The 26,807-nt window shown below is 47.0% G+C and overlaps 1 protein-coding gene across 1 annotated transcript in view; it reads left to right on the forward strand.

The window, feature by feature from the left end:
- MAP2K6 (mitogen-activated protein kinase kinase 6) overlaps positions 1 to 26,807 on the forward strand; it is a 563,107-nt gene that overhangs the window by 368,551 nt on the left and 167,749 nt on the right. The window contains exons 4-7 of the mRNA XM_069655081.1: positions 10,707 to 10,820; positions 13,636 to 13,755; positions 15,126 to 15,242; positions 16,110 to 16,161. Coding sequence (XP_069511182.1) covers positions 10,707 to 10,820; positions 13,636 to 13,755; positions 15,126 to 15,242; positions 16,110 to 16,161 — 403 coding nt within the window. The remainder of the gene's footprint in view (positions 1 to 10,706; positions 10,821 to 13,635; positions 13,756 to 15,125; positions 15,243 to 16,109; positions 16,162 to 26,807) is intronic.

The raw sequence follows: 26,807 nt of genomic DNA on the forward strand, positions 1-26,807 counted from the left end.
AGCAATATCAGATCCCCCAGCTCATAGCGATGTCGAGATCGCTTAAAATACTGCAAGATCAGATATTTTTTTTAAAAACCTGCTTAATCAGCGTTTTTGCTAAAATGAAAATAAACCCCCACCCCCAAAATAATCTACATTAAAAATAATTGAAACTTGTCTCCATGTGAGTGCGAAAAATGAGAGAGCGGGAGAGCTGTGGGCCAGAGGGCGCTCAATGATCCAGAGAGCAAGTGGTGGGCCAGAAAGCAGAGAGGGAGCGGTGGGACGGAGGGTGAGCAGTGGGTCAGAAAGAGAGGGAGTGGTGGACTGGATGTAGGGAGCAAGCTGCAAATTGGGAGTAAGAATGGGGGAAGAGCACGATAGAGTTGGTGCAAAGGTGCGAGACGGTGAAGTGAGAAAGAATGAAGGACTGTGGACTGCAGGGGGAACTGGAGAGCATAAGGTGTGATTTGAGAACACGGTTGGGAGTGGCATGGACTTAGAAGTCCAACTTGTGGTTTAGCAGTGTGACAGAGCAAGTAAGTGTGTGCATGACTGACAGAGGGAGTGGTTCAGGAGTGGAAGATAGGGTGGAGAATTTTTGATTGATGGGTGTTGGTGAGTGGGGGGCGTGCAGTTGCGTGGGAGAATTGGAGAAAACAGAATGGGAATATTTGAACAATTCAAATTAGAACAATAAATAAAGTTAATGATATAAAATAGGCTTGCAGATTAAACAAAAAAAGTAGAGAAAAACAAACACTGTTCTTTCATGCTGGGGGCAATTGGGTCTTTATTAACTTGATAGCTGAAACTACTTAAGAAAAGTGCAAATAATGACAATTTGGCTCTTTTGCAGCCTTTCACACTCTTCCTCTTTTTGCAACCTGGCCATCTAGCGCCATCTAGTCAATACAAAATGTGAAGCAAAAATGATGCAATAACTACAATTTTGTGACTCACAAAATGTGTTTTTATATTGCAAACATTTTCAAATGAAAGCTGCATTGTTTTGGTGGGATTAAATAATGAAGTTTTGTGTTGCCAATGGAAATGGAGATCTAGAAATAGCCTTTACGGTTGATGTTGATCTGGAGGCCATGAATGATGTAACTCTCACTTGAAATTGATTAGCTAGCTAGATAGATTTGAGGAGGGGGGGATACATAAAACATGTATAAAGAAGTTGTCCCATAACATGCATGACACTTCCCATTGTGGACACAGACAACAGATTCAAAGTTCCAACAAAAGTCTCTTTATTAACTTAAATGTCAGAATCCTACCTAAAATAAACCAAGGATAGTCTGAGTCAGAAAGTTCAATTTAAAAGTCTGTCTGTGTCCAAAACATACACTTGCCCTCACAACTAAAGCTAAACAGTGTGTAGGGATTTCAGCAACAAAAGAAACAGTGTCCAAACTAAGATTGTAGCTCTGCACTTGCCCTTGGCTCCCTTACCCAAGTTCAAGACAGTTCCACCAAATGGTCTCTGGGTTCCCTTCCCCAAGTTCAACACAGTTGCACAAAATGGTCTTGGGGTTCCCTTCCCCAAGATTCAAACTATTCAGTTAACTCAAAACAAGAGGTTCTTTACCTTCACCAGGTTTAATGTTCTCACAAATAGTTCACAAATGTTCCTCCAACATTCAAAAGACATGGGGTGTGGCCCAGCCCCTCCCGTTGACCCAGGTTTCTGAAGCACATTTCAATACCCGAGGGTTCCCTTCCCCAGGTTTCAAGATATTTCAAACTGTGGTGGGGCTCATCCGGTCTAGGCGCAGTTGTCAGACCATACGGTCCACCCGTTACAGGTCGCACAACTGGTACCCTTGGTTGGCGTCCTTTTCCCCAACTTCAGAATTTTCTTTAATCTTACTGTTTTAATTTGGCTTTCACAATGTGCGTCTGGGATGGGCCAACAGTTGTTTCACAATGCTTTCCACTGGTTTCCCAGCACTTTCCCTGGCTCTTGTCAGTTATTTGGTTCACAATGCTTTTCTCAGCCCACTACAAATTTCGCAGTACTTTTCACTGGCTTTTGCCACTACTCGTTCTACAATACTATTTGCTGGCTCTTGCCACTTATTTGGCTCACAATGCTTTTTTCTCTCAGGTCGGTATTAAAAAAAACAAGATTTGATAGTTCAACAGTCTTTGCAAACTCGACAGCCCCCTTTCGCCATTTCCGGGGCCCCTCCAGTAGGTGGACTGACCCGGTTGTGCCTACGGCGGTTCTGCAAGTCTCCAGTCTCACACTGGTCGACTCTGTGCTGCATCTCGCATCTCTGGTGCACTGGTGTTCAGCAGCTTTGCTGCTTCCTGACAGGCGCCAGCTCAAGCAATCTCTCACAAGCCCTCCAGCTTTCGTTTATATTGCACCAGCAGATCTGCTGGGCTTTTCGACCTACACCGCGCCTTGCTTCCGCTGCTACAGCTCTGCACTCTCCGGTCCTCCGCTTACCTTCTCTCACACCAACGGTTGTGACTTTGGCTCCTCCAGCTGGCTCCTGCCACACCCCCTTCACCACACTCCCAGGTGTTGGGGATTTTAAAGTCCCTGCCAGGCTGATTGTTCTTCTGGCAACCAGACCGCTCTATTTTCTGGTTGCAGTCTTGTCTCCATGTTGTTAGTGTTGTCCTCTTCCTTCTCTCAGTACCAAAGTGGTGTTTGGCACTCTTCTTCGCCCCAGCACCAAGGTGGTGTATGTATGTATGACTGTATGTATGACTGTCATTGGGGAAAGTAGGGATGAGTCTGACAATATCCAATAAAGGCCTGGGTGATGTTGTCCTCCCTATGAAAGGGAAATGGGGGATACCATGTCTCATCTGTGGGGTCCTCCTCCTCTCTCCCCAAGTCTCCCCCGCCCAGGTCATCCTCCTTCTCATATCCACCCCCAGGGTCAGGATCCAAAGGTGATGGCCTTTCCCTGGCCAACTGGGAAGAGGATAACTTAGGAAGAGATGTGAGGATGCCCTCGGATTCCTCACACCATACAGCTCTGGCTGTTAATTCAACAGCACTTTGCATTCTGTGACATGCAGGGTTAGCATTTCCCAAATGTACGCACTGCAATTGAAATGCAGATTGGCGTTGGCCAAATAGCAAATACACCTCCTTATATTGTTGTTATGAAGCAGAGATGTATATCCCCTCACTCCGGGCCAGTGCGAGTGGTTAATTCTGTTTTAAGTCCTTCTCGGCTTTCTTTATTTATTTTATTCGACCATTTATCTAGCGCGCGTAACCTAGAGGTATCTCGGCGCTTGAGTATAAGAGATTGGTTACAGACATATGATTCATCTTATGCAGGAAAAGCATATCTAGTATTCATAAAGTACGTGACATAGAATAGCAAACATTTTATATTTTACAAGCTCTAGTTTGTTGTGAGATCAGTAGGATTTACTTGTTTCTACAAGTTAACACTTATGTTAACTGTAGGCTTTTTGAAGTTGACTCAATGGTTCTCTTACTGAGAGTCTCGATTGAAAAGCAGGGCTTTTAGGCCTTCTGGAATTCATAGTTGTGTTTTTCAGTCATCATTGAATAACTGCAAGCGACAGAAGGCTAAAAAGGAGCATCCTTGGGTGCACCATTCCCACATGATATTGCAACAACTTTAGGTGTCTAAACTCGCCTATGGGCTGGTTGTATTATTGATACACATTGCATGTTTTTTTTTAAATTGTTGAAACCGGCATCCAGCATATTATCGTGCATTGGTGAAACAAAATGTGCAGTTTTGGAAAAAAAAGTACTTTTTTTGCTCAAGCAAGCAATTTTGTACTTTTGAATTCATATAGGGCCTGATTCATGGAACGTTTCCCTATGGGATTGCCCCATTATAAAACACTTCCATGAATCAGGCACATAGAGTTTACCTATTCTTTCACAAATAAACCAAACAGATGGTGAGACCTGTTGTCTGGGGTTTGCTTTAAAATATATATGGGCCATCAAAATGAACAGCCCTAACTAACAGTAGCACTTGGTGTATAGAGTTGGAATTTTGCACATGAAAAGGCCATTGAAGGGGAACATGCTCCATGACCCTTTTTTTTTTAATTGCTGCATACTAGGCAACCCTTATAACAAGAGTTGTACATCACAACTTGAAGGAACACCATGGACTTCAAATGGAATTGACAGCCTGGCAAGCTGACACACACCTTAAAAACACAGAAGCCGCTTAAAACACAAAACACCTTTAAAAAACAAAAGCAGTCTTTAAACTCAAGACTGCCGAACCATGGGAGAGAGAGAATCTCTGTAAACCGGACACAACTCTTAAAAGCGGCCTGTCTGGATTAAATCCGAATGGGTGGAAACTTTATTTGCAGCATGTTTGTGTCCTAAGGTCAGATGCTGCATGTTAACCTGCCCTCTAGTGGTTCAAGACAGAACTGTGTGCATTTGTGTTCTTTTTTTTTTTTCACCATTCCATTTGCTCTGAAACAGCTTTGCTTGAGATGTCAAACACAGGGGTTGAACAGCATATATGCCAACATATTGGAGAAGAGCGTAAAAACCCAAAGTCTCTGGGATAAACCCGGACACTAGGCAGGTCTGCCTGGGAGGGGAGATTCTGTCTCCAAAAGTGGGAGAATTACATTTTCCCATTGGAAAGCTTAGGCATTGAAATTATTTTAAGAGGGAAAAGGTCTAAAATAGCAACATTTTTCAGAGAAGAATTGGAGTCTCCCGCCTAAATCGGGAGGGTTGGCTAGTATGGAATAGATTCCAGGTGACTGGACTTCAATTGTCTCATGATTGTAACATAAACCAAGCAATTAAATGTAGTGCAGCCAGAATGACATATACATTAGGCCGAAATATAGGTCATAATGGAAGACGAGCCAATCTTACTGAATTGGAAGAAGGGCTGCTACACCAACCGTATTGCGCCTTTCAATTGTGTACATATAATCTCTGCTGATCACATGTCTCTAATTAGACCTTTATCCAAAGCAGCTGATAAATATACCTGACAGTGTACATTGCTTACCCTCAGGGTGCAAAAGGACTTATTGTGCTATAACCTACACAGGAGACAACGCAACGATACGTCAACTTAACGTCTTATAGCAGAGTACCTCATGAAAGTCTCAGGATTCGAACTCCAATTAACTTTTTGGGGCAGGAAGTTTTCAAATTCCATGCCTAAACATTTGGAAGTAGTTTAATTTGTTGGGCAATGAAAATCATTCCATCCTTTAGTTTGTGAAGGACTCGTGAAATGGGAAGTTAATAGCTAGGTTATGCAGCAAGTATGACAACAGAATGAAAGACAAAGAAGCAGTCCGCATATTTAAGAGTACCCTTGGGCCCCATAACCGGAGGTCCTATTTTAAAAACACACATTAAACACAACCCAGCCTGTTGAAATCTTTGACCTAATGGCTCCTATTTATAGATGGCGTTTGCCCTTTTTCTGGGCTTAACATCCAAAATGAGTGTGGCAAAGACCCTCCCCTCTAAAGCATCCTGAGCAAACCCGACGTTGACTAATTACCCTTCTTTTTTTCAGAATAAAAATACAGCTGCCACTTTCGTGTCAAAGACTGAGACTGCAGCCGTTCTTAGAGATGTGGAGGAGATACACGAATGCTTTTATCCACCGAAAAAGGGTCATTTAAACGTACTCATAAGTAACCAAACAATACCCCCCTGTGTATTTCCATAGATGGTGCAGTCTGCCCTTTCTGGACTTCTTCTCTACACCTGGCTCAGACACAACGTTGCAAACAGTCCTTAATGTCCTACGGGTTGCTTTAAAGCAAACATTTCGAAAGTCCTTGTGAAATGTATAGTTTGATTAAATGGGTTTACTCCTATCACAATTTACTCACAGATACCAGCTGCCACCACCCCACAACCACTGCCACAGTGTAATTATGCACACCTGTGTCAAAACTGTTCTGCAGAACACATCTAGATTTACACTCGCTTGCTGTCGTGCTCATTCATTCCAGGGGCCTGTTCAATGTTTGTTTGTTTATTTAGTATGGCGCGCAAAACCCAGAGGTAACAGGGCACAACAGAGAACAGGAAGATAAAATTACATAAAAGCTTAGTTACAAGATAAGGCACAAATGAGTATAAAGCATAGCATTACATTTCGTAGAATCTGGTGAAAGGACATATTTACATATATACATACAGTAAATTACATTTCGGCAGGTCAGTTAAGGAATGTGCATATATACAGTCAGGTTGGCTAGGGTCTGTTATTGTAGGAGGGCACAGTTCAATCATGGGGATCATTGGATCGTAGCCAGGTGAGAGTGTTTTGCCTGAAGCTGTAGTAGGATTGGTCTGTTCTGATGTTGAGTGGGAGAGCATTCCAATGTTGGGCTGCCATGAAAGGGAAGCTGCTGCCACCCGTTTTCTTGACTGAAATTGGGTACCTGAAGGCAGGAGGAGTTAATCATTCTGGTGGGGTGGGTGGAAGTTCTTTTTACTATTCTGGCTGTGAGATAGGGGGGGGGGGCGCATTTCAAGGTGAGTGATAGCGTTTTGAATGAGATGCGGTCCCAGATTTTGAGCCATTTGTGTTCTCTTCTTTTGTTGGAGATGTGTTCCTTGGAGGGTAAGTTGAGGGCTGTTCTGAGTACGTTGTTTTGCAGTGTTTGAAGAGTGTCGGTTATGTATTTGTTAGCTCCTAGGTACATGGCTTTACAATAGTGAAGTCTAGAGAGTATTAGGGCATTAACGAAGATGCAGCTAGCTTGGGAGAGGAATGCTCTACTTGCCCTGATAAGCTTGCATGTGTAGGCGGTAGAGGATGCTAGTGAGTTTACTTGATTTTTTTAGTGATAAGGCTGAATCAAGATTAAAGCCTTGAGGTTTCACTGTTTTGGCAACTGTGATGGTGTTGCCATCAATGTTGAATGCCTTGTAGTTGGAGCTGAGTTTTTTTAGGTTGGCGTTGGATCCGAGCAGCAGGATTTCGGTTTTATCATTCAGGCATAGGCCGTGTGTGGCCTACCATGCCTGAATGATGAGGTATATTTTGTTTACCAAGGCTGTATCTGAATCGAAGTTGCCCGAAAGGGGTATGAGGATCTGGGTGTCATCAGCGTAATTAATTTATGTGACACCTAGTCTGTCCAACTAGTCAAATAGGGGCTTGGTAAAGATGTTGTAGAGGGCTGGGGAGACGCAGGAGCCCTGGGGTACACTGCAGGTTATTTTGATGGTGTCTGCTGAGGCTAGTGAGGAGAAGACTCATAGTTCGATTGTCCAAGAATGATTGGATCCAGGCTATGGCCTCTTTTGAGAAGTGGGCAGCCGAGGCCAGGTGTTTGCACAGGACTGTGTGATCAACCAGGTCGAAGGCCACCGACAGGTCGAGGAGGAGTAGCATGGTGGTGTTTCCTTTGTCGTTAATCTCATTGATCTGGGTTTTAAGATCAATTAAGGCTGTCTCAGTACTGTGCTGCTGTCTGAATCCAGATTGGCGGGTGGCTAGTAGTTTGTGAGTTTCTAGAAATTGCTGGATTTGCAGGTATGCTACTCTGTCTGTTATCTTCAACAGGAACGGCATCGTGGTGATGGGCCTGTAATTAGTGGGAATAGCAGGGTCTAGGGTTTGCTTCAGGAGAGGCAGAACCCATGATTCTTTGAGATTGCTTGGTATGGTGTTGGAAGAGAAGGTTGTGTTGATCAGTTTGGTTATTAAGGGAGCCAAGTCCCTGGCAGCGTCCTTGATTATCTGGGGTGGGCAGTTGTTGCCTTTGCAATTGGATGGTTTAAGTGAGGCTATAACCCTTTGTTTCTAGGATGGAGATTTTAGTGAATCTGAAAAGATTCGGGCCTGATGGGTTCGTTATTTTGGCATGATTGCTGTGAGATGAATCGTTAGTGGTTAGGGAGTCTTTTTTTGAGCGATTTTAGTTTGGAGAGTTTTGATTTTGTTAGTTAGGGCGTTTTGGACGCTAGTGCACCATTGTTTGTATTTAGTTATGTTATCTGGTGGGGGTATGGGGGATTCTAGTTCCCTTAGGATGGCAAATAGTTCCCTAGTGTTGGAGCTGGATTTTTTGATTCTTTCATTAAATAGGTTCTTTTTTGCGAGTAAGATTTCTTTTTTGTAGTTATTCGCGAAAAGTTTAAGTTGCAGTTTGTTCTCTTCTGTGGGGGTATTGCACCATTGAGTTTCTAGTTTTCTTTTACGCATTATTAGTTCTTTCCGATGGTGGGTGAACCAGGCGTTCAGGTGAGCTTGTTGTTTGCTATTTTGCAGTTTTAGAGGGGCAATGATGTCTAGTCTTTTTTTCATAGCATTGTTATAGCTTTCTACTAGGTATTAACTAAATTGTTCGTTTACAATTGTTCGAATGAACAATTGACCGAATTTAAAGGGTCACAATTGACCTTTTCACAATTGACTGAATATATATATATATATATATCGGTTTGGTAATATATATTTATATAAGGGTTTTGGGGGGTTTGGCTTTGGGTGTGGGGTTGTGGGGGGTTTCCCCCACATATATGGTACAATTGACCTTCACAATTCGGTCAATTGTGAAAAGGTCAATTGTCATTCGAGCAGTTGTAAAACGAACAATTCGTATACAACCTTCTACTAGGCACTCTGGATTTAGGTTGTCGGGGAGAGCATTAAGGGTTGGCAGCAATAGTGGTAGGAGGGTGTCAGGAGTTATATATTTTTTTGCTCTAGTGGGCAGTGGTGGTGCCATGATTTTTTCTTTACTGACTTCTTTATTGAGTGATAATATGAAGTCAATGAGGTAGTGGTCTGTCCAATGCTGAGGAGTAGTTTTGGTGATGGTGGTATCGCAGTTCAAGGTGGCGATCCAGTCCAATGTTCTACCTTTATTATGGATAGGGGTAAGCACTTTTTGGATAAGGCCGTGTTCAGCTAGCATGTTGGCTATGGCTTGTGCTGGTTTGTCATCAGGGTCGTTCAAACCAAGATTCAGGTCGCCTAGTAATAGTATTTGAGAGGTTTCTTTTGTATTGCTGGCTAGGAGGCTACATAGGTCTGCCTTGAATGAACCAATGGGGCCATGTGGCCTATATATTAGGTAAATGGTTAAGGTGCGGCAGTTGGAGATAGGCAACTTGGCTGTGAGGAGCTTGCAAGATTTGAGAGGTGATTGAGCCTATAGTCTTAGCTCTAGATTAGTCTTTGCTATGATGGCCAGACCGCCTCCTCTGTTATTGGGTCTGTCCATTCTGATTATTTGATAGTTTTCAGGGATGGCTATTGAAAGTGCTGGGCCTGCTGCTTCGTGCAGCCATGATTCGGTGATTGCTAGGAGATCGAGGTTGTTAGTGGCTAAGGTATCTGCTAGTTCCGTGGCGTGGGCCCCTAGGGATCTAGCGTTGATCGTTGATCAAGGCTCCGGATAGAGTAGTTGTGTTGGGTGTGTCCTGGATTGTTATATGGATAAGTTTAGGTTGGGTGGAGTTATTACAGGGTGTAGTTAGGTTGGGGCATACTTTAGGGTGTCGTGAGGTAGATCTCAGAAGAGGATTGGGGATCTTGTTATGGCAGATGGGCTCCTAGAGGCGGGGTAATCTGGCTCAAAGCCTGGTGTTTCTTTCTGTGGTCGGACAAGTTACATTTTCTGCTGGGTGCATGGTTAATGCATCAATGGAAATGGTGAGGTATAGTAAGGGTATGAGGAGGTGCAGTAGGGTGGCCGTTTGACTCTTGCTAAGGCACATTGTACGGTTTTGAGGTGGGGTGAAGGTGGAGGATAGATTCCTAGAGAATGTGTGTTTGCTGTATGTGATTGTAAGCGGAGTGAGTTTTTCGCGATGGCTAAGGATGGCAGGCAGTTTCAAGTGATTGAAGAGTGGTTATCTCAAATTATATTTGATAGAGACAGTAATGACGTAGCAATTGAATTAGCTAGGCTAGTAGTGTGGGGCACATCTGTTGGCCTCCAGCTATAAAAACTGTAAGTGACCTTTGAATACACAACCTTCTGTCATTTCAGCAATGCAGAGTTTCATGCAAACCGAGGCTTGTCTTTTACCCTGACCGCCTTACCTTTGGTTATAAGCCCTGAGCAGCACCCTACTGAGAGTCAGGATGGTCCTGCCAAGGAATGGTTCATGGTTTGGCCAGATCTTTAATGGGTATTTCTGCTGTCAATTAATATTATGAGCGTGCTACGGGAACTTTTATATGCGTGGGGGGTCTGCCACTTTCATTAACGTCAGTTGGCATGTACTGTCCCCTGGGACTGTTGGAGCAGTGGGTGAGATTGAACACATGTGCGTTGCTGTCTGGTTTCTGTGATTAGGTGCTTAATTAACCATGCCGTTTTCTTCACTATTATGTTGTTGGAGTAATGTTACAGAATAGTGGATTATGGAATGCAGCATTTTGTGTTATCTCTATGGATGGTTGATTACCGCTATTGCTTGCTCTTGAGCCAAGCAGAGGTCAGACTGACGTTCTGCTGCTATCACAGGAGTGTATTTGTGTAATCAAAAACGGCATATTTACCTGCTGCATGCTCTCCAAAACTTATAGCACTAGTTCCCCTTTACTGCCGATAAGTTTGGACTTCCTCAAGCCTTAACAAATTTCCGGTTAAGCTGTATGGTGCCTGTTGTTGAGTCCTACACTGCTGAAGTTTCATTATCAAAGATGAAGTAGAGGGTTGTGCCAAACTTCATCTGCATTGAAATTAATGGTGTGATCTTCTTTCTTCTCCCCATTTTCCTTCCTCAGAACTTTGAAGTGAAAGCAGATGACCTGGAACCCATCGAGGAACTTGGTCGTGGAGCATATGGTGTCGTGGAGAAGATGCGTCATGTGCCAAGCGGCCAGATAATGGCTGTGAAGGTACATTGTATGGTTGGCTGCAGCTACTGATGACACCCTGGACAGCCTTCTTAGCCCTGCACGATTTAACATGGTGTCTTTTGTGGAATTTGATACTTTTTGTTTGCTCTGGTTCTTAAAGGACGTTTAACATTTTACACACACGCACCCTTTCACAAAACTATTTGAGCAACGCTGGCGGGACGGGAGGGGACAATCTTTGCTGCCTGTGCAGAAATATGTTCAGTAGCCCTACTAGTGGTATGTCATTGCCATGCTGCAAGTACAACACGGGTCGTTGCTGTGCAGCAGAGAACCGCGTAATGGGGTGGGGCGTGATGTGTGTGTGTGTGTGTGTGTGTGAGATAGGAACCGGTAGTGGGCGGGCAGAGGGCTTTTAAGGCGGTGAGCCATGTTAATATCAGTGATTTCAACTCTTTTGTTTCTCAGGCTTAAAACATTTACCAAGTATTATATGAAAACTAAACAATAGCAAACGACACAGTGATCCACATAAGATTTTGAAGTTTGAATATTTTACTCCCCATTTTTTAAAGTTGGCAGTCACCTTTTTTTTCGAGAGTCAAAAAGTTGTCCCTTTCCCAATAGGAGTGTTTAATAAACAAGTAAAAATGTGTTTTAACTGCAAAATAGAAATTTTTAATAAATATTTCTTTGCATCATGCTACTCATAAAAGATAGTTTTACCTCTTCAGATCATGCAGAAATAATAGAAGAGTTTCTTCCATGGCACTGCATATAAGTGCTACTGATCCAAACAAGTCCCGGGGGCTGTGTGGGGGAAAGCAGTGGGAAAAGCTGCTATGTGCCCGTTTCCTATTTTTGCTAGGAATACTCCCTATTGTTATTTTTAGGGAGTACAAGTGGTCGATAAACCCCTTATCTGCAGGACTGGCAAACGATATTCAAAGATGCTTTGGTTACATTATATATGCCATATCGTAAGAAGCTTGGTTCACTCATTGAGAACAGATTGGGATTAGGTAAGTGCATGAAGTGATGCAGACCCGTGTGCAGAGAGTTCTTCAGATTTGAGGGAGTATTTGCAGTGTGACGCACAGACATATGAAGTTATCTGCACCTTAGGTACACTTTGTCTTCGAGCGGCGAGACAGGGGCTAATGCATTGGCATCCCATGTACAGTGGAATACTACTGCCACCTTACATTAAGGCAAGGCGTTCGTAGCAACCACCCAGGAAAGTTAAGTGGTGACGTTGTGGGGGGTGAGGGCATGTGGAACTCACCAGTGATGATCTGAGGGAAGCTTGTGTTCACCAAGGAAGGTTACAATAAGCTCCAGGCTAAAATTGATGCAGTACACACACTTTCCAGGTGTGCACTAGTCGCTCCATCAGATGGCCGCAGGAGAGTCCTCCGGTGCTTTAATTATGAGACAGTTAGGGATGATTTCCTCTTCTCAATGATGCGTTGCTCTCTACTGCAAACATAGGGGGCACTCATTCTAGAGGGATTGCCTATGAAAGTATACTGTTAAGGTTGGTCTTCCTTCCTGTATGTATGAGGTGCTTGGACTGATGTCATCCTTGGAATGTAGGCTGTGAGTGTGGAATGTGAGGTTGGAATGTTTGTAGATTAATAGGTTCTAGCCCAGGCAGTTGAAGGATGTGAGCCTGGGTGCTGGGAGCCAGTGGGCTCTTATCCTGATTCCTCTTGATCTCTCCATGGTACTGATGACATCTGATCTGTAACCAGAGAAGATATTAAAGTAACCTTGAAGAGTACCTATCCTGTTTATCCAGATTGTCCTTGATGTGTGGACCCAATGACTGAGAAGCAGTCATAACATATACAAAGGCTAGTACAGACTCATTAACATACTCTATAATGTTTATTGTTCAATTCTATTGCTTGAGGAGCCAGAAAGCAGTGTCCTCAGGCTAACCTCCTTTTAGACAGCACTATTGTGCTAATTGCGACTTGTAGGCCCCCTCTTATGATGGAGAAATGCAAGCCTGCACACCCAGCATGCACATGCGCTTCATTAAAATGCCACAAAAGGGTAAAGGTGACTCATGACATGGAGTCATTCGGGAGCTATGCTGCCAAGTCACAAATCGATGTGGTCTCAAAATGAGAGGCGTGCAATGCCCCTCACCATCTGATGCGTCTTCCTGCAGGTATGCCCTTCTGATACACAGATGGATTTGGTGTTCTGGGGGGAGAGGAGGAAGGACTGGTGCAAGGAACCTTCAGCTAACCCCTCCATGCGTCTGCAAGTGTCTGATGTTTTGTCAACACTTGCCCATTAATTGACCCCTGGAGCACCGAGAAGCCATATAAGTGATCCTGCACCTATATGGCCCTTCGGTGCTCTTTTATGTCCCTTTTGTGGGCTTGGAAAATGTTAAATGGACCAGTCCAAATACTCATGCTGCCTGCATTGTTCCTTGTCTCGCCGATCGCAGGCAGGGATGAGGGGGAAAATTTGTAGGGTATGCCACATGCCAGCATCCCAGCCTTCAACGTTGCTGATCACATCCCTGATTTATGGAGTCAGATGTGTGGCACGCGCAATGCCTCGAATTCTTTCGGTGGAAGGATTTCCTTTTGTGTGAATTCCCCTCACTTTCACCTGCAGCAGGTATACAAGCAGACAAAAAGCTCAGTAGATCTGGCCCTGTGTGTTCTGTCTAAAAAGTTACTGCCATCGGCTGGTCTCACTGGCTCTACATCAAGGTGGTAAGCAAACCCCTTGCCACACTTACCGTAGGCTTTTGTCAGCATAATTTGCCAAGCCTACATTCCCATTGGACCCGCTTCTCTTTTCGCCTCATTGTTTTCTATTGTTTCAGCGTATCCGGGCAACTGTGAACACGCAGGAGCAGAAGCGGTTACTGATGGACTTGGACATCTCCATGCGGACGGTGGACTGTGACTTCACCGTTACATTCTACGGGGCGCTGTTTCGAGAGGTACTTGTCAATTTGGACCACCATCCACACAAAAAACATTTGCTATGTTGAGCATATTTCTCTGTCCCGGGAAACCATGTTTCCACTCCAGATGCTTTCTTTAACAAGCTAATGCTTTCTGGAAATGGTAGTCCTTTCAGTTGAACAAACTGCATGTAACCTATGCCATGCTTTGTCCCCTTGACATTGGAGTAGTGTAGTCCGCAAACATTTTGTGGAACTGTGGGATTTTTCTGGGAAAGCCATTCTTTTTAAATGATTGTGGTGGGTGGTATCTTCTGTGTTTCGTAAACCTAGCCCTTTAAGATTCATAATAACTGAACATTGCAAGCACAGTCTTTTGATAGACAGGTGAGCTTTTTATAGTGTTATTAAAGTACAGCTGAAGCACAGCAAGTGCTGGTCCACATGTATACGTGCTTTCTGCTCAAGCAAACTTTGACAAGGGTTCGGATGTTAAATAGAATCAGTGGACCAGTGCTGCAAGTGTGATGCACTTTATGCAGGTATGTGCACCTGGGTAGACGTATGGGGGGAGATTGCTGTGTGCCAAATTTGGCCAACAATTTATGATAGCTCATACCGTGTATGAATAGCATATTCAGATATTCAGCTATGACCTGTTTTGTCTGGAATGTGTTTTTTTTTTGCTTTTCTTTATATAAAGGGAGGACTATAAGTAAAGAAAATTATTGCGATGCAGGTTGCTTCCCGCATCTCGTATGTGGCAGGTTGTGCTGTGAGTCTGTTTTGCGTTATTGTGCTTAAGTGGTGTAGAAGTTGACAGTGCATTAGAATTTCAGTGCTGGAAAATACCAGGCTCTTGAACTGGCCTACTTCAGGTTTTGTTAGAAACCGGCACGGATTGTGTAATTATCATGAATTGCGCTGTGCTGTGCGCTGCATGGTTAAGTGCAATTTGTGGGCTAAAGTTGTAGAATTCTTCATCAAAGATCCATTGATTTAGGCAAGGCAACTCTTTCAGGCCTTTACCCGTACAGCGGCACATTCACACAAATGTTACGCCGTACATAAATGTGGCAGTTCTTTCCCTGGATACATGTTAGTATGTTACCCCACAGAGCATACATACTGTATTGCACTTCCCCAGGTGTCTTGATGGAAAGATTACCTTTAGCATGTGTGACTTGACAGCCTAACTGTGAAATATCATTCTTTCTGCATGCTCTCAATTTCAGTGAATAAGGGATAACGAGGCACACGTAGCTAAAGCAATTCCTCTAATTTAGCCGAGTCTAGAAGCCAGGACTAGAGGATATGGATGAGGATGTAGCCATTGGGCCGGATCGCTGCCTAGGGACGGGAACAGCTTTCTTCCAAACCTTTGCTCACCGTCCCTCTTTTTCCAGGGTGATGTGTGGATCTGCATGGAGCTGTTGGACACGTCCCTGGATAAATTCTACAAGCTTGTGATTGACAAAGGCATGACGATTCCAGAAGACATTCTGGGAAAGATCGCCGTTTCTGTGAGTAAATAGGAGGCGGTCACCCTAAAGGAAGCTGGAACCTTTTCCATAGTGCGGGATTCTGCCACATTGCATCAGCCACGGTTCTAACTACCATGGCAATGTGTAGATCTCCAGTGCTTCTCAGAGGATGTCCAGGCATGCATGCTGGATGTCTGCGTTCCTGTGTTGCCCAAAATCTTCATTGTAACCCAAATGTGATAAATCAACCCTCTGAAATCATATCAGTGGAGAAAGGCTTTGGCCTAAATCAATATTTTAAAGTTTTGATATAGCCCATCTGCACATGCCCCAGTCTGTATTCATCTCTGCTTGACTCCTTGGCTAATTTCCTTTGAGTAGTACTTTAAAGAGTCTGCATTTTATTCTAATCGAGGACAGTTATTGTAGCCCTAAAGGTGAGACGGATCCTGCACCGGTGCTCAATGGGATGACAGAATTATGTCAATTTGAAATCATGTTTCCAGTCTTGAGAAATGAGAATCCTATGTTTAATATTGATAGGGTGAGCACCAGAGGTATTAATAATTCACTATGTTCCTGAACTTAAGGAATGGTCGGGGTTTTGGAAAAGTCTATTCTGATTGCCTTATAAAGTTCATAGCCGCACTTGACCATGCCCTGTGTCCCTAGCATTAGAGCAGGGCCCAGAGGTTTCTTGGTGGACTCTCTCAAAGATGGGCATGTAACCTGCAGGTTCAGATAACAGAAAAACCTAGACTCCTTTTCTACCTCCTGAGGACAATACATTTAGCAGCATTGAATATTACATTCAAAAAGTGAAAAGAGAATATACAGTTTGTGCTATATAAGTAATTTAAATTAATTCAAAATTTCCTTTCAACTTTGTTTATTTGTGTTTTGCAGATTGTCAAAGCTTTAGAACATCTACATAGCAAGCTATCTGTCATCCATCGAGGTATGGACATGCAAACAGATGCACATATTGGCAGTGCAAATCTTTAAATTGAAACTGAGATATCATGTAGGATAATGCACAGATATGTTTTTGGTAGGAAGAAGGTTCAGAAGATATTGGATCTGTTTGTAGTTTACTTCTTTACTGAGTTTTGCCCGGGACCAATCATTTGTTCATATTAACAGTATAGATACTAGTCGGAGGATCTGCTTTATCATAGTTCTTCTCAGAAATGTTGTCCATCCAATTTCCCAGATATTGATGTGGCTAAAGCAGTGGTCTTCAAACTGTGGGGCTCCCCCACCGACCCATCCAGGGGGGCCGGAGGATGTCTGAGGTGGCCAGGGCCGCGAGGCTCCCTAAAAGGAGAGTATAGGGCTGATTTTAATAGAAAGCATATGCAGTAGTGGCATTTGATGGGGACTGGCAACAATAATTTTACTCAAGTGGGGATCGGAAAAATGTATTTTACTCAAAGGGGGAGGGGGTCTCAGAATAAAAAAGTTTGAATACCACTGGTCTAGAGAGATGTTTAACATGCTGATCAACCTAAATTTCTCAAAACCTTACACAAATAAAATTAATACATTTTCAATACTTTGATCTCGATACTTCAATCTTCTCCAGTTAATAATGTCCTCTTATTATTTTTCTTGAAATACTTTACAAAACATGTGCTGACGACTCCTGTTCCCTAAGCAAAAAGATAGGTTTCAAGTCTACCTTTCTGTTCCTTGGCACAGCAGGGACATGCATATTACAGGTGCCTCATCTTGAATGCGAGTATTGCTTACTGGCCACATTGCTTCTGAGAAAGGCAAACATGCTCAAGGTGCTGCTCTCTCTCTCACGGGAAGGTGAACACACTCTTCATACAAAGTGGCTTATTTCTGGAGGCCACGGGTCTCTTAAAGGCCTCTGAATTTCAAGTGCTTTTGCAGTATTTACAACTGCCTGCAGCCTACCGTTTGCACTGCCCAAGACCTTGCCCATAACCAGCTTGCTGCATGCTGCCTGTTAAAATACTGCTGCCCGCTTCCTTCCCTGAACCACCCTCGAATCTCTCTGGAGTTTAGAAAATGGTTCCACGTGTTTTCACTGCCGTGATACTGCATGTTTGCATTTTAAACGCCCGTTTTCACCGCAGTAGTTTGTTTTTTATTTTTATTGGGGGGGGGTGGAGGCGGGGGGGATTTGGTAAACCCCACCAAACACCCAACACATATCTTTTTTAAAAAGATGATGATTATAAGCATGGTAAAAACTGCATGTTTAAAATGCAAACGTTCCGTATCACGATGGTGAAACATGGCATATACACAGAAACACAATGGGCCTCATTACGAGAATGGAGGTAGCCATGGAGCTATTAGCTTGTAATATTGGTTTGTAATAACCCACCACTTAGCCCATATTAAACCTGCCATTCTTTTTATAGAAGTCCCAATCATAGCCTTGTAGCTTGAATGGAAGAGGTCTGACTAATCTGCAGTAGCCTCTTATACTTGCTTTCTGCCGGTCGCATCTCCATTAAAGCTTTAGAGAAGAGGCACTCCTCCACATAAAGCAATTTCAGTGTTTTCTTTCTTTAGGCATCCTTGAGAGATGTGAGGCTTCCAGCATCATGGGTACTAAAGATGATGGAGCAAATGCACTTGCTTCTTTCAAAACACTGGGCAGCTCTGCTATATAGATATTAGCAGGGCCATCACACCATATGGATTTAGGTTATTGTCAGTTTCATCTCTCTTCGTAACCTGACCTTTGGCATCAAACTGGCAACAGCACACTGGTATTCTTCTACAATTGAACTACTAGCTGTAGATGGGGTCCTGGAATCCTTCATTGCGGAACATTTGCTCAAAACATTTGATCCTACGTTAAAAGCATCCACGAATGCATATTGTAGTAATGGTTTGTACTTCTGTGTTGATCGCTAGACTACTCAGTGCTAGACCGTAGCCAAGGATTCCTTTTACCGGAAAGCAGTTTGTTGCTATGGGATGATGCACTTGTTTGGGAACCAATCTTTTAGATGCCCTCCTTAAGGCCGTGCAGGCTTTTCTGCTAAGTCAAAAAGACCAGTCAACTATAAATTGCTGTTGAGAGAACAGTTGTGGTGGTTCTGGATTGGGATCATTATACTCGCTTTTCACAATGCTGTTCAGGAACTACACAGGAAACATGCCCTATACACTGGTTCATGGGCAGAAGACCACTTGTGTGCATTTTGTTGCAGAACCAAAGCTCAAATTCCGTTTGGCTCTTGAGCCCACAGGGGGTTGGCAACTCCGCTGTATTTTTGTAGAAAGTAAAGTCAGTTGCGAGATGATTATTAGACTATATATTGAGTGCGGGCCTAGTTGAGAAGCAACAGAGTGCTTTAGAATCATAGGGGGAACAACATGGTGAGGGGAGCAGAGATACAAGGGAGTGGGGAGCTAACAGGTGATTGGGGGCTGGGGGGTCTATTTGTTAGCAAGGGATTTAGAAACAACCAGGGGCTGAAACCGTACGGATCAGATCACCCAGTCTTGGGTAGGGTGGGAGTCGAGGCTGTGTGGACTAGCCATTCCTTGAAGAGGGGGTGGAGGGTCATGACCTCCTTCCTGAACTGCAGAAGCGAGGGGGCAAATCTGATGTTGGGGAGGAGGTGCCAGGGGCGTAGACAGAGAAGGCCTGTCCTCTGGTTCTTTCCTCCCTCCACCAGCAGAGTTCAGGTCTCCACTAGTCGTTACTTCTGGTGGCTCGTAGACCTCCTAAGAGACTGAGCTTCTCAGTGAGGTAGCTTGGTGTCTTCAGGGTGGCAGCCTTATAGATGATGCAGGAGGATTTGAATATGATAGAAGCTTGCAGCGGGAGCCAGTGCAGTCCAATGAGGATCGGGGTGATGTGGTCAAATTTGTAGAGTCCTTTGATGAGCTGTGCTGTTGCATGCAGGACAAATCTGGGGGAGGCGGGGGGGTGCCAGGGTAGTCGACGGAAGACATTCCTAAAGGTCATTGCCACCATCCAGGTACTCTGTTCCAGCTACAGCCATACCAGTATGGGCTCTGCTCCTTTTACGCAACAAATCGCAATCTATTTGCTATATACTTCACTAATTACAAACCTTTTAAAATGCTCTTGTTTTACTTAGTTCTTGTTGTTTTTAAGTAAACTTGTAAAATATTTGTTATTACCTAACCGTCTCATGGAGAAATCTGTAGCCTTACCATACAATTCAGATCTTTGGTCAGTGGTCTTAGCATGTGTTACTACTATCATAACATTTGCTATGCCAGTATAAATTTGGTTCTTTCGTTCTTTGTAATGGCTGGCCATGCTACTTGAAAATGGGATCAACTAGAGGGAAGATTGTAGGTAGCATGTACACCTCATACGTAAGTCCTTTCACCGATCAGCCCTTGTCAAGCAATTAAGAAGTACTATTCTCAACCAACAATTAGATGACCAACTATGCAAGACATGTGATTCTAAGACCTATACAAGATGCAAAAATACTTTTACAAGTAAGTAACATTTCCATGATATCACTCCTAAACACTGCCAAATGTGAATCCCGCAATAATTGCATGTTCAAATGTGAATCCCTAGCCATGAGTCACCCAGGCATTCGGATAGGCAGTGGTTTGCAAACTGCGGCTCCCTAGATGTTTTGTACTGCAACTCCCATGATACCTCACCATTGATTATTTTAGCTAGTCTTGCTGCGAGTTGCGATCCTGAGCTTGTGGTGAGCCAAAGATTGCAGCCCCTGCTAACCGGAATCTAACTATGAAAAAGCACTCATTTATAGCAACTTTATGTGTGCAAGTATAAAGTGATGGGCATATGCTGTTTAAGTGAGGCACGTTTAAGTTCTTTGGTGTAAGTGACCCCACCTCAGACTTCCCCTTTTTGCCAGCTCGAACTACTTTAACAAACATTCTCCAGCATGGGGTCTGGCATGGATTCACATGCTCATGAATATTCCCCGTCGTCAGGCCGGGAATCCTCGGTATAGAAAAAATCAGTATCAGTTTCGTTCCTGATCTGTCTTTCTCAGTAGTAACCAATCACTGGTCTCTGGGTCATACTGCCCCCAGCCAATGACTGCCCTCTCCCTAAGCCCCGCCCCTGGCAGCCATCCTCAGATTTTTACCGCACGTTCAAGTGTTGGGAGTCCTCGTGCTGTATCTCTCGAGCTTTTGCTGCGTTTTCATGCTTTGTTCTGGAGATTTTCTAATTTTTTCAGTTAAATAGAGCCTCAAGCTCCACTGTTTCTGCTTCCGATCAACGGGGATCCATTTCGGAGTTTCTACGGCCCTCAAGGGTGAAGATTTCGTCGAGTTACGCTTTTGGAGGATTCCAGAAATTCCAAGGCCTACCCCGGACATGGCCCAGGAGAAAGGGAGCTCGACGCCCGGGAAGCTGTTCAGGACCTGTCCTGGATGCCAGCTTCAGAACGTTTTCAAGGAGGACGAGCATTCGTTATGCCTCTGTCTCCATGAGGACAAGACGCACAAGGAAAAGGACTGCGCGTTTTGTGGGAACATGTCGGAACGGACCATGAAGGATTGCCACCTCCGTCTCGCCAACTGGCTGGAAGGTAAGAGCCCGCCAGGTGAGAAGAAGAAAAAGAAGTCCGAGCGGTCTTCTAAGTCCTGTGAGGGTGCCCCGGCGACGGGGGCCCAACAAAAGGCTAAGCACCGCGAGTCCGCGGGCACCGGGAGCGCCGAACGGTCGGGCTCCTTGGCTACCAGGCAGGGCGCATCCTCCCCGGCGCCATCGACCACGATCCAACGCTCTGACTCGGGTAAGAGGAAGTCCGAGAACCCGGCAAAGCTTCTGGGGAGGCCCGGTCGATCTCGAAGATTCCGGCAGAGGGGGAGCGAGGCTCGGACCCCCCCCCCCAAGGTGAAGGCCCCAGGTGTACAGAAGGTGACGTTGGCCTTAATTCACCCTGCTAAGACCTCGATTGAGGATGTCGCCGCGGCCCTGGCTCAGCTTGTGGAGGCTACACCAGTGGAGGCTCCCTCAGGTACCAGAGTCTCCCTGCCACCGCGGAGGGAGTCGTCTTTCAGGCCCATCGGGAAGACCCCCACGAAGTCCTCGTTGGAAAGGGTGGGGGAGGGGCTGGTGGCCATCGTGGATACGGACACGACCTCTGAAGAGGAGCTCATCCAAGTCGTGGAGGAGGCCCAGCCCATCGGGAGGGATCCCGATGAGGGCGACAACGAGGGCGAGGGTGACGCAGACGAGGCTCCTCAAGAGCCCTCGCTCCCGTCATTTCCGGCGCCGCAGGACACCTCGGCGGCCATTTTGTCAGCCATCCAGTCCTTATGCTCGGAGATAAGGACTAGGTTGCCCCTTCCCCTGACGGAGGTACCTGAGCCAGACCCGACGGGGGAACCGGAGCCAGGACCTTCGGAGAGCCCACCACTTAAGAGGAGGAGGACGCATCCTAGGCCTCCTCTCCCGCCTCTGCAGCCTTCTCTGCCTTCCCCCCGGTCTATTACCCACGGGGATGATACAGGCATGGACAAGACTACGACGGGTACGGATGACGACGGAGGCGACGACGGGACGTGTCCCCCGTCGCCCCCTGCCCGGGCGTCCCCACCCGACGAGATTGGATCCTTCCATGCTATGATTTCCAGGGCATCCAAGCTCTTCCAGCTCTGCCCCGAAGAAAAGAAGAAGGAAGGGTTCCTTTACCAACGGCGCAAAGCTAAAAGGAAGACGCTCCTCGCCGTACCGCTTCTTGGTGACATCTGGGATGAGGGGCTCGCCCTCCTCAAGAACCCTGCCACGGCTCCTGCGAAGAGGGACCGGTACAAGAAGAAGTACCGGGTCCCCAACGCTGCCCCCTTGTGCCTTAGGGCGCAACCTACCCCGGATTCGGTCGTTTCGGCGGCGGCCAAGAAGAAGGCGGGGGGGGCATCGGCCTCGACTTCAACCTCCCCGCCGGACGGCGAGGGTAGGAAGCTGGATGCGATGGGACGACGGGTCATCTCATCTGCAGGGACGACCATCAAGGCGGCCAACGCCCTGGCCATCGTAGCTCGCTACGACAGGGAGTTGTGGTTCAAGATCGCCCCTCTGTTGGACTTCCTTCCGGACGCCAAGAGGGCTGAGGCCCTGGAAATCTTACAGGAAGGTGAGATTGCCTCGGACCACGCCATTACGGTGGCTACGGACATCGCCGACACTGGTTTCCATCAGTTGGGCAACAGCGTTTGCCTGAGACGACGAGGATGGCTCAAGGCGACGGATTTGCGCCAGGACGTACAGACCAAGGTTTTGGACATGCCCTTCGATGGGAACAACCTTTTTGGCAAGGCGGTTGATGAGTCCCTTCAGGCGATCAAGACGGACACGTAGACGGCCCGTGCACTGGGTCTGCTCCAACAGCGACGGCCGTCCTTTCGGAGCTCTGGAGGCAGACAGGGTGCCTCCAAGGGAGCCGGCAGCAGCTCCTCTACGCACCGTCAAGTGGCAAGATCTTCGTCGCAGGAGGCCTACAAGGGACGCGGCAAGTCAGGTGGATCCCGCTGTCATCGCCAAGGTGGTCAAGGAGGCAAAGCGGCCTCCAAGCAAGATTGAACCGACCGTCGGGTCGGGCCCCCGCCGAAACACCCCAGTGGGAGGCCGGCTGACGAAGTTCGTCGGCGTGTGGGAGTCCATCTCCACTGACCGTTGGGTGCTGGACGCCCTGGCCCTGGGGCACGCCCTCGAGTTCCAGAAGAAGTGCCCCCGCATTCCTCCCGTGGCCAGGAAGGAAAATCACGTCCCTCAACTGCTGTTGGAAGTAAGGGCGATGCTCAGGAAAGGTGCCATCGAGCTCATTCCAAAGAGGCTTCGGGGCTCCGGAGTTTACTCAAGATAATTCCTCGTAAAGAAGAAGACAGGAGGATGGCGTCCCATCCTGGACCTGCGACGACTAAACAAATACATCAAGGAACAGAAGTTCTGGATGGTCACCCTCCAGCACGTGCTGGGACAGCTGGAGGAGGGCGATTTCCTGTCGTCGTTGGACTTGGAGGATGCATACTTCCACATCCCTATTCTAAAGAGACACCGAATGTTCCTCAGGTTCGTGGTCAAAGGGCGGCACTACCAGTTCAAGGCCCTCCCGTTCGGATTAAAATCGGCGCCCAGGGTGTTCACCAAGTGCCTAGCACCGGTGGCGGTGCGGCTGCTCCTGCAGGGGATCCACGTCTACCCCTACCTGGACGACTGGCTCATACGGCCAAGGACAAGGGAGCTTGCCGTGTAACACACTGCGAAGACCGTCCAGCTGCTCACGGACCTGGGGTTCGCCATCAACTTTCCAAAATCCCACCTGGTCCTGTCGCAAGTCGCCCTGTTTCTAAGAGCACAGCTCGACACAGTGGCGCGGCGGGCCTCACCGTCGGAGGAAAGGATAAGGACCATCCTGGGAAAGGTGCAACGTCTGCTGGCCACGGACGTAGCCAGAGTGAGGTCTATCAAGTCCCTCCTCGGAATGATGTCCTCCTGCATTTATCTGGTGCGCCACTGCAGACTTCGGATGCGGCCCTTGCAAGAATTCCTCGACGCCCACTGGATCCAGACGACGGGCAGCTTCGAGGACAGGATCCCGCTCGACGAAGCGTTCCATCATGTGATACGATGGCGGGGTGTCCGCTCTCATCTGACGGCGGGAACAGATTTCCTAGCCCCGGCCCACCAGGTGACGGTGACGACGGATGCTTCCCTGGAAGGTTGGGGAGCGCACACCGGGGTTCTCCACGCGAGAGGCCTTTGGCTCCCAGAGGAGAAATCTCTCCACATCAACATCTTGGAGCTCCGTGCAGTGTTCTGGGCCCTCAGGTCCTTTCTTCCATCCCTCAAGGGCAAGGTGGTGAGGATCTTCACCGACAAGACCACCACAATGTTTTACATTCGGAAGCAGTGCGGAACCAGATCCCCTGCCCTATCCAAGGAAGCCCAGGATCTGTGGCATTGGGCCGTCGCCCAAGGGATGTTTCTGGTACCCTTACATCTGGCAGGGTTAAAAACGCCATCGCCGACTAACTCAGCAGAGAGCTGCGCTCGTGCCACGAGAGGGAACTGCGCCATGATCAAGTGGACCGACTCTTCCGACGATGGGGCGAACCCCAGATCGATCTCTTCGCAACGGCGGCGAAATCCAAGTGCCGGCAGGTTCGCCACCAGGTTTCCCCAACCGAGGAGCATGGGCGATGCTTTCTCGTTCACTTGGGACGGCCTGTTCCTTTATGCGTTCCCGCCGTTGCAGTTGCTAATCCGGCTCATCAACCAGCTCAAGAGGTCCAGGTGCAGGATGATCCTCGTCGCACCGGCATGGCCGAGGCAGATCTGGTTCCCGGACCTTCTGGACTTGTCAGCGTCCACACCAGCCAAGCTGCCGACGGAGGCGCCATTCTTCATCACGAACCAGAGTTGCTGAACTTGCAGGCCTGGCTCCTGCAGCACTAGAGTTTGGAGGATATGACATCCCGGCCGACTGCAGAGAGGTTCTTGCGAAGGCCAGGGCATCCTCAACTCTCAAGTGCTACGGACACAAATGGAAGAGGTTCTCTGTCTGGTGCCGTGCACAGAAGATTAACCCCCTGCGGATTACGGCCCCTCAAGTATTGCCGTACCTATTGTCCTTGGCCAAGGCTGGCCTGTCTCACGCTTCCATCAAGGTACATCTGGCTGCTGTCTCACGTTACACCAGAACTACAGGACGGGCGTCCTTGTGGTCTCATCGACTGGTGAAGGAATTTATGAAAGGACTGTTCCGATCATTCCCGCCGGTGAAGGCCCCTGCCCCGGCGTGGGAGCTCAACGTGGTCTGACAAGGCTCATGGGGGCCCCATTCGAGCCTATGCATTTAGTGCCGTTGAAGTTTCTGTCGTGGAAGACAGCATTCCTCGTGGCCATCACCTCTGCACGACGAGTGGGAGAGATCCAGGCCCTGTCTTGCAAGCCTCCATACTTGACTTTTCACGACACGAGGGTGGTGCTGAGGACGCACCCCTCCTTCATGCCCAAGGTGCCGTCGGACTTCCACCTCAACAAGCCCTTGGTGTTGCCAGTTTTCTTCCCGTCGCCTTCTTTGCCGGCTGAGAGGACTCTGCACTCGCTGGATGTAGCTAGAGCGCTGAAGTTTTACGTGGACCGCACTAAGAGTTTTCGGAAGACATCACAGCTGTTTGTGAACTTTGGACCTGTGAATCAAGGGAAGGCTCTCTCGAAGACTTCCATTTCCAGATGGCTCTCCGGCTGCATCATGCACTGTCACCGGTTGGCAAACCGACTGTTGCCAGGCCGTCCGAGGGCACATTCGACCAGAGCGATTGCTGCTACTACGGCGTTCCTGTCTGGTGTGCCCCTGCTCGACATCTGCAGGGCTGCTACGTGGAGGTCGACGCACACCTTCACGAGATTCTACTGCGTCGACCGGGATTCCAGGGAGGAGTCCAGAGTCAGCCAGGCAGTGCTGCGCAACCTGTTCGCCTAAGGTGAGCCTGATGAGGAGGAGTTGCTTAATGTTGAGTTGTTGTATTGCTTGATATTGAGCCTTTTGCCACCTCCCGTGGTTGTGCATGTGTATACTGCTATGTATTCTTATATTCATGAGCATGTGAATCCATGCCAGACCCCATGCTGGAGAAGGAACAAGTTACTTACCTGTAACTGTTGTTCTCCAGCATGGGTCTGGCATGGATTCACATGCGAACCCTCCCGCCTACCCCTCTGCGGCTCTTCACTTGGTCATACTGCCACTTCACGTGCTACCAAATCTGAGGATGGCTCCCAGGGGCTGGGCTTAGGGAGAGGGCAGTCATTGGCTGGGGCAGTATGACCCAGAGACCAGTGATTGGTTACTACTGAGAAAGACAGATCAGAAACGAAACTGATACTGATTTTTTCTATACCGAGGATTCCCGGCCTGACGACGGGGAATATTCATGAGCATGTGAATCCATGCCAGACCCATGCTGGAGAACAACAGTTACAGGTAAGTAACTTGTTACTTTCACTGCATTTGGTTCCCGAAACAAATGAGGTTATTCTTCTTCCTTTGTTAGCGGTCTTTCTGGCTGTGATGGGTTGGGGCTTCCGAATCTCATCTCCTAGAGTTTTTTGACTGGGCGTTCTGTGGCTATTAGGTCACTTAGGAAGCTCTGATCCAGGTCTTCCTTGCTACTGCCTGGGAGCTTTGGGTTGGAAGTAGTTCTGAAAGAAAAACACAAGAGACCTAGCCAGAAAAGAGTCTGATGGGCATTGCGGATGGGACAGTTGCATCAATGCTTTCACAGAACAGTAAAAGCTCACCCAGTCCCTCTGAACTACCTCTCACCACCTCTGGGGTAGGACAGGCTCTAGCAACACCATGGTATGCTGCCTACCCCTAGATTTAGGAGAAGTGTCCTTGCTCCCATCTGACTTGGGCATGACCCAGCCAGAACCTTGCGTTCAAAAAATGGAAGGGAAGGAATATAATCCTAACAGAGTGCAAGATAGTGGGACCCTTCTCCAGGCCTACCTTCCCTCTCTTGCTACTCTAACCCCGCCCCCTTTCCATGCCTGGTACAATCAATGGAACTTTAGTGATCAGCACCCTGTTGTTTTATCAATGCTTGCCTTTGTTGCATAGTTTCCAGTTGATC

This window comes from Ambystoma mexicanum, chromosome 3q, assembly GCF_040938575.1.
Source record: "Ambystoma mexicanum isolate Mex_15411 chromosome 3q, UKY_AmexF1_1, whole genome shotgun sequence".
Classification (NCBI taxonomy): Eukaryota; Metazoa; Chordata; class Amphibia; order Caudata; family Ambystomatidae; genus Ambystoma; species Ambystoma mexicanum.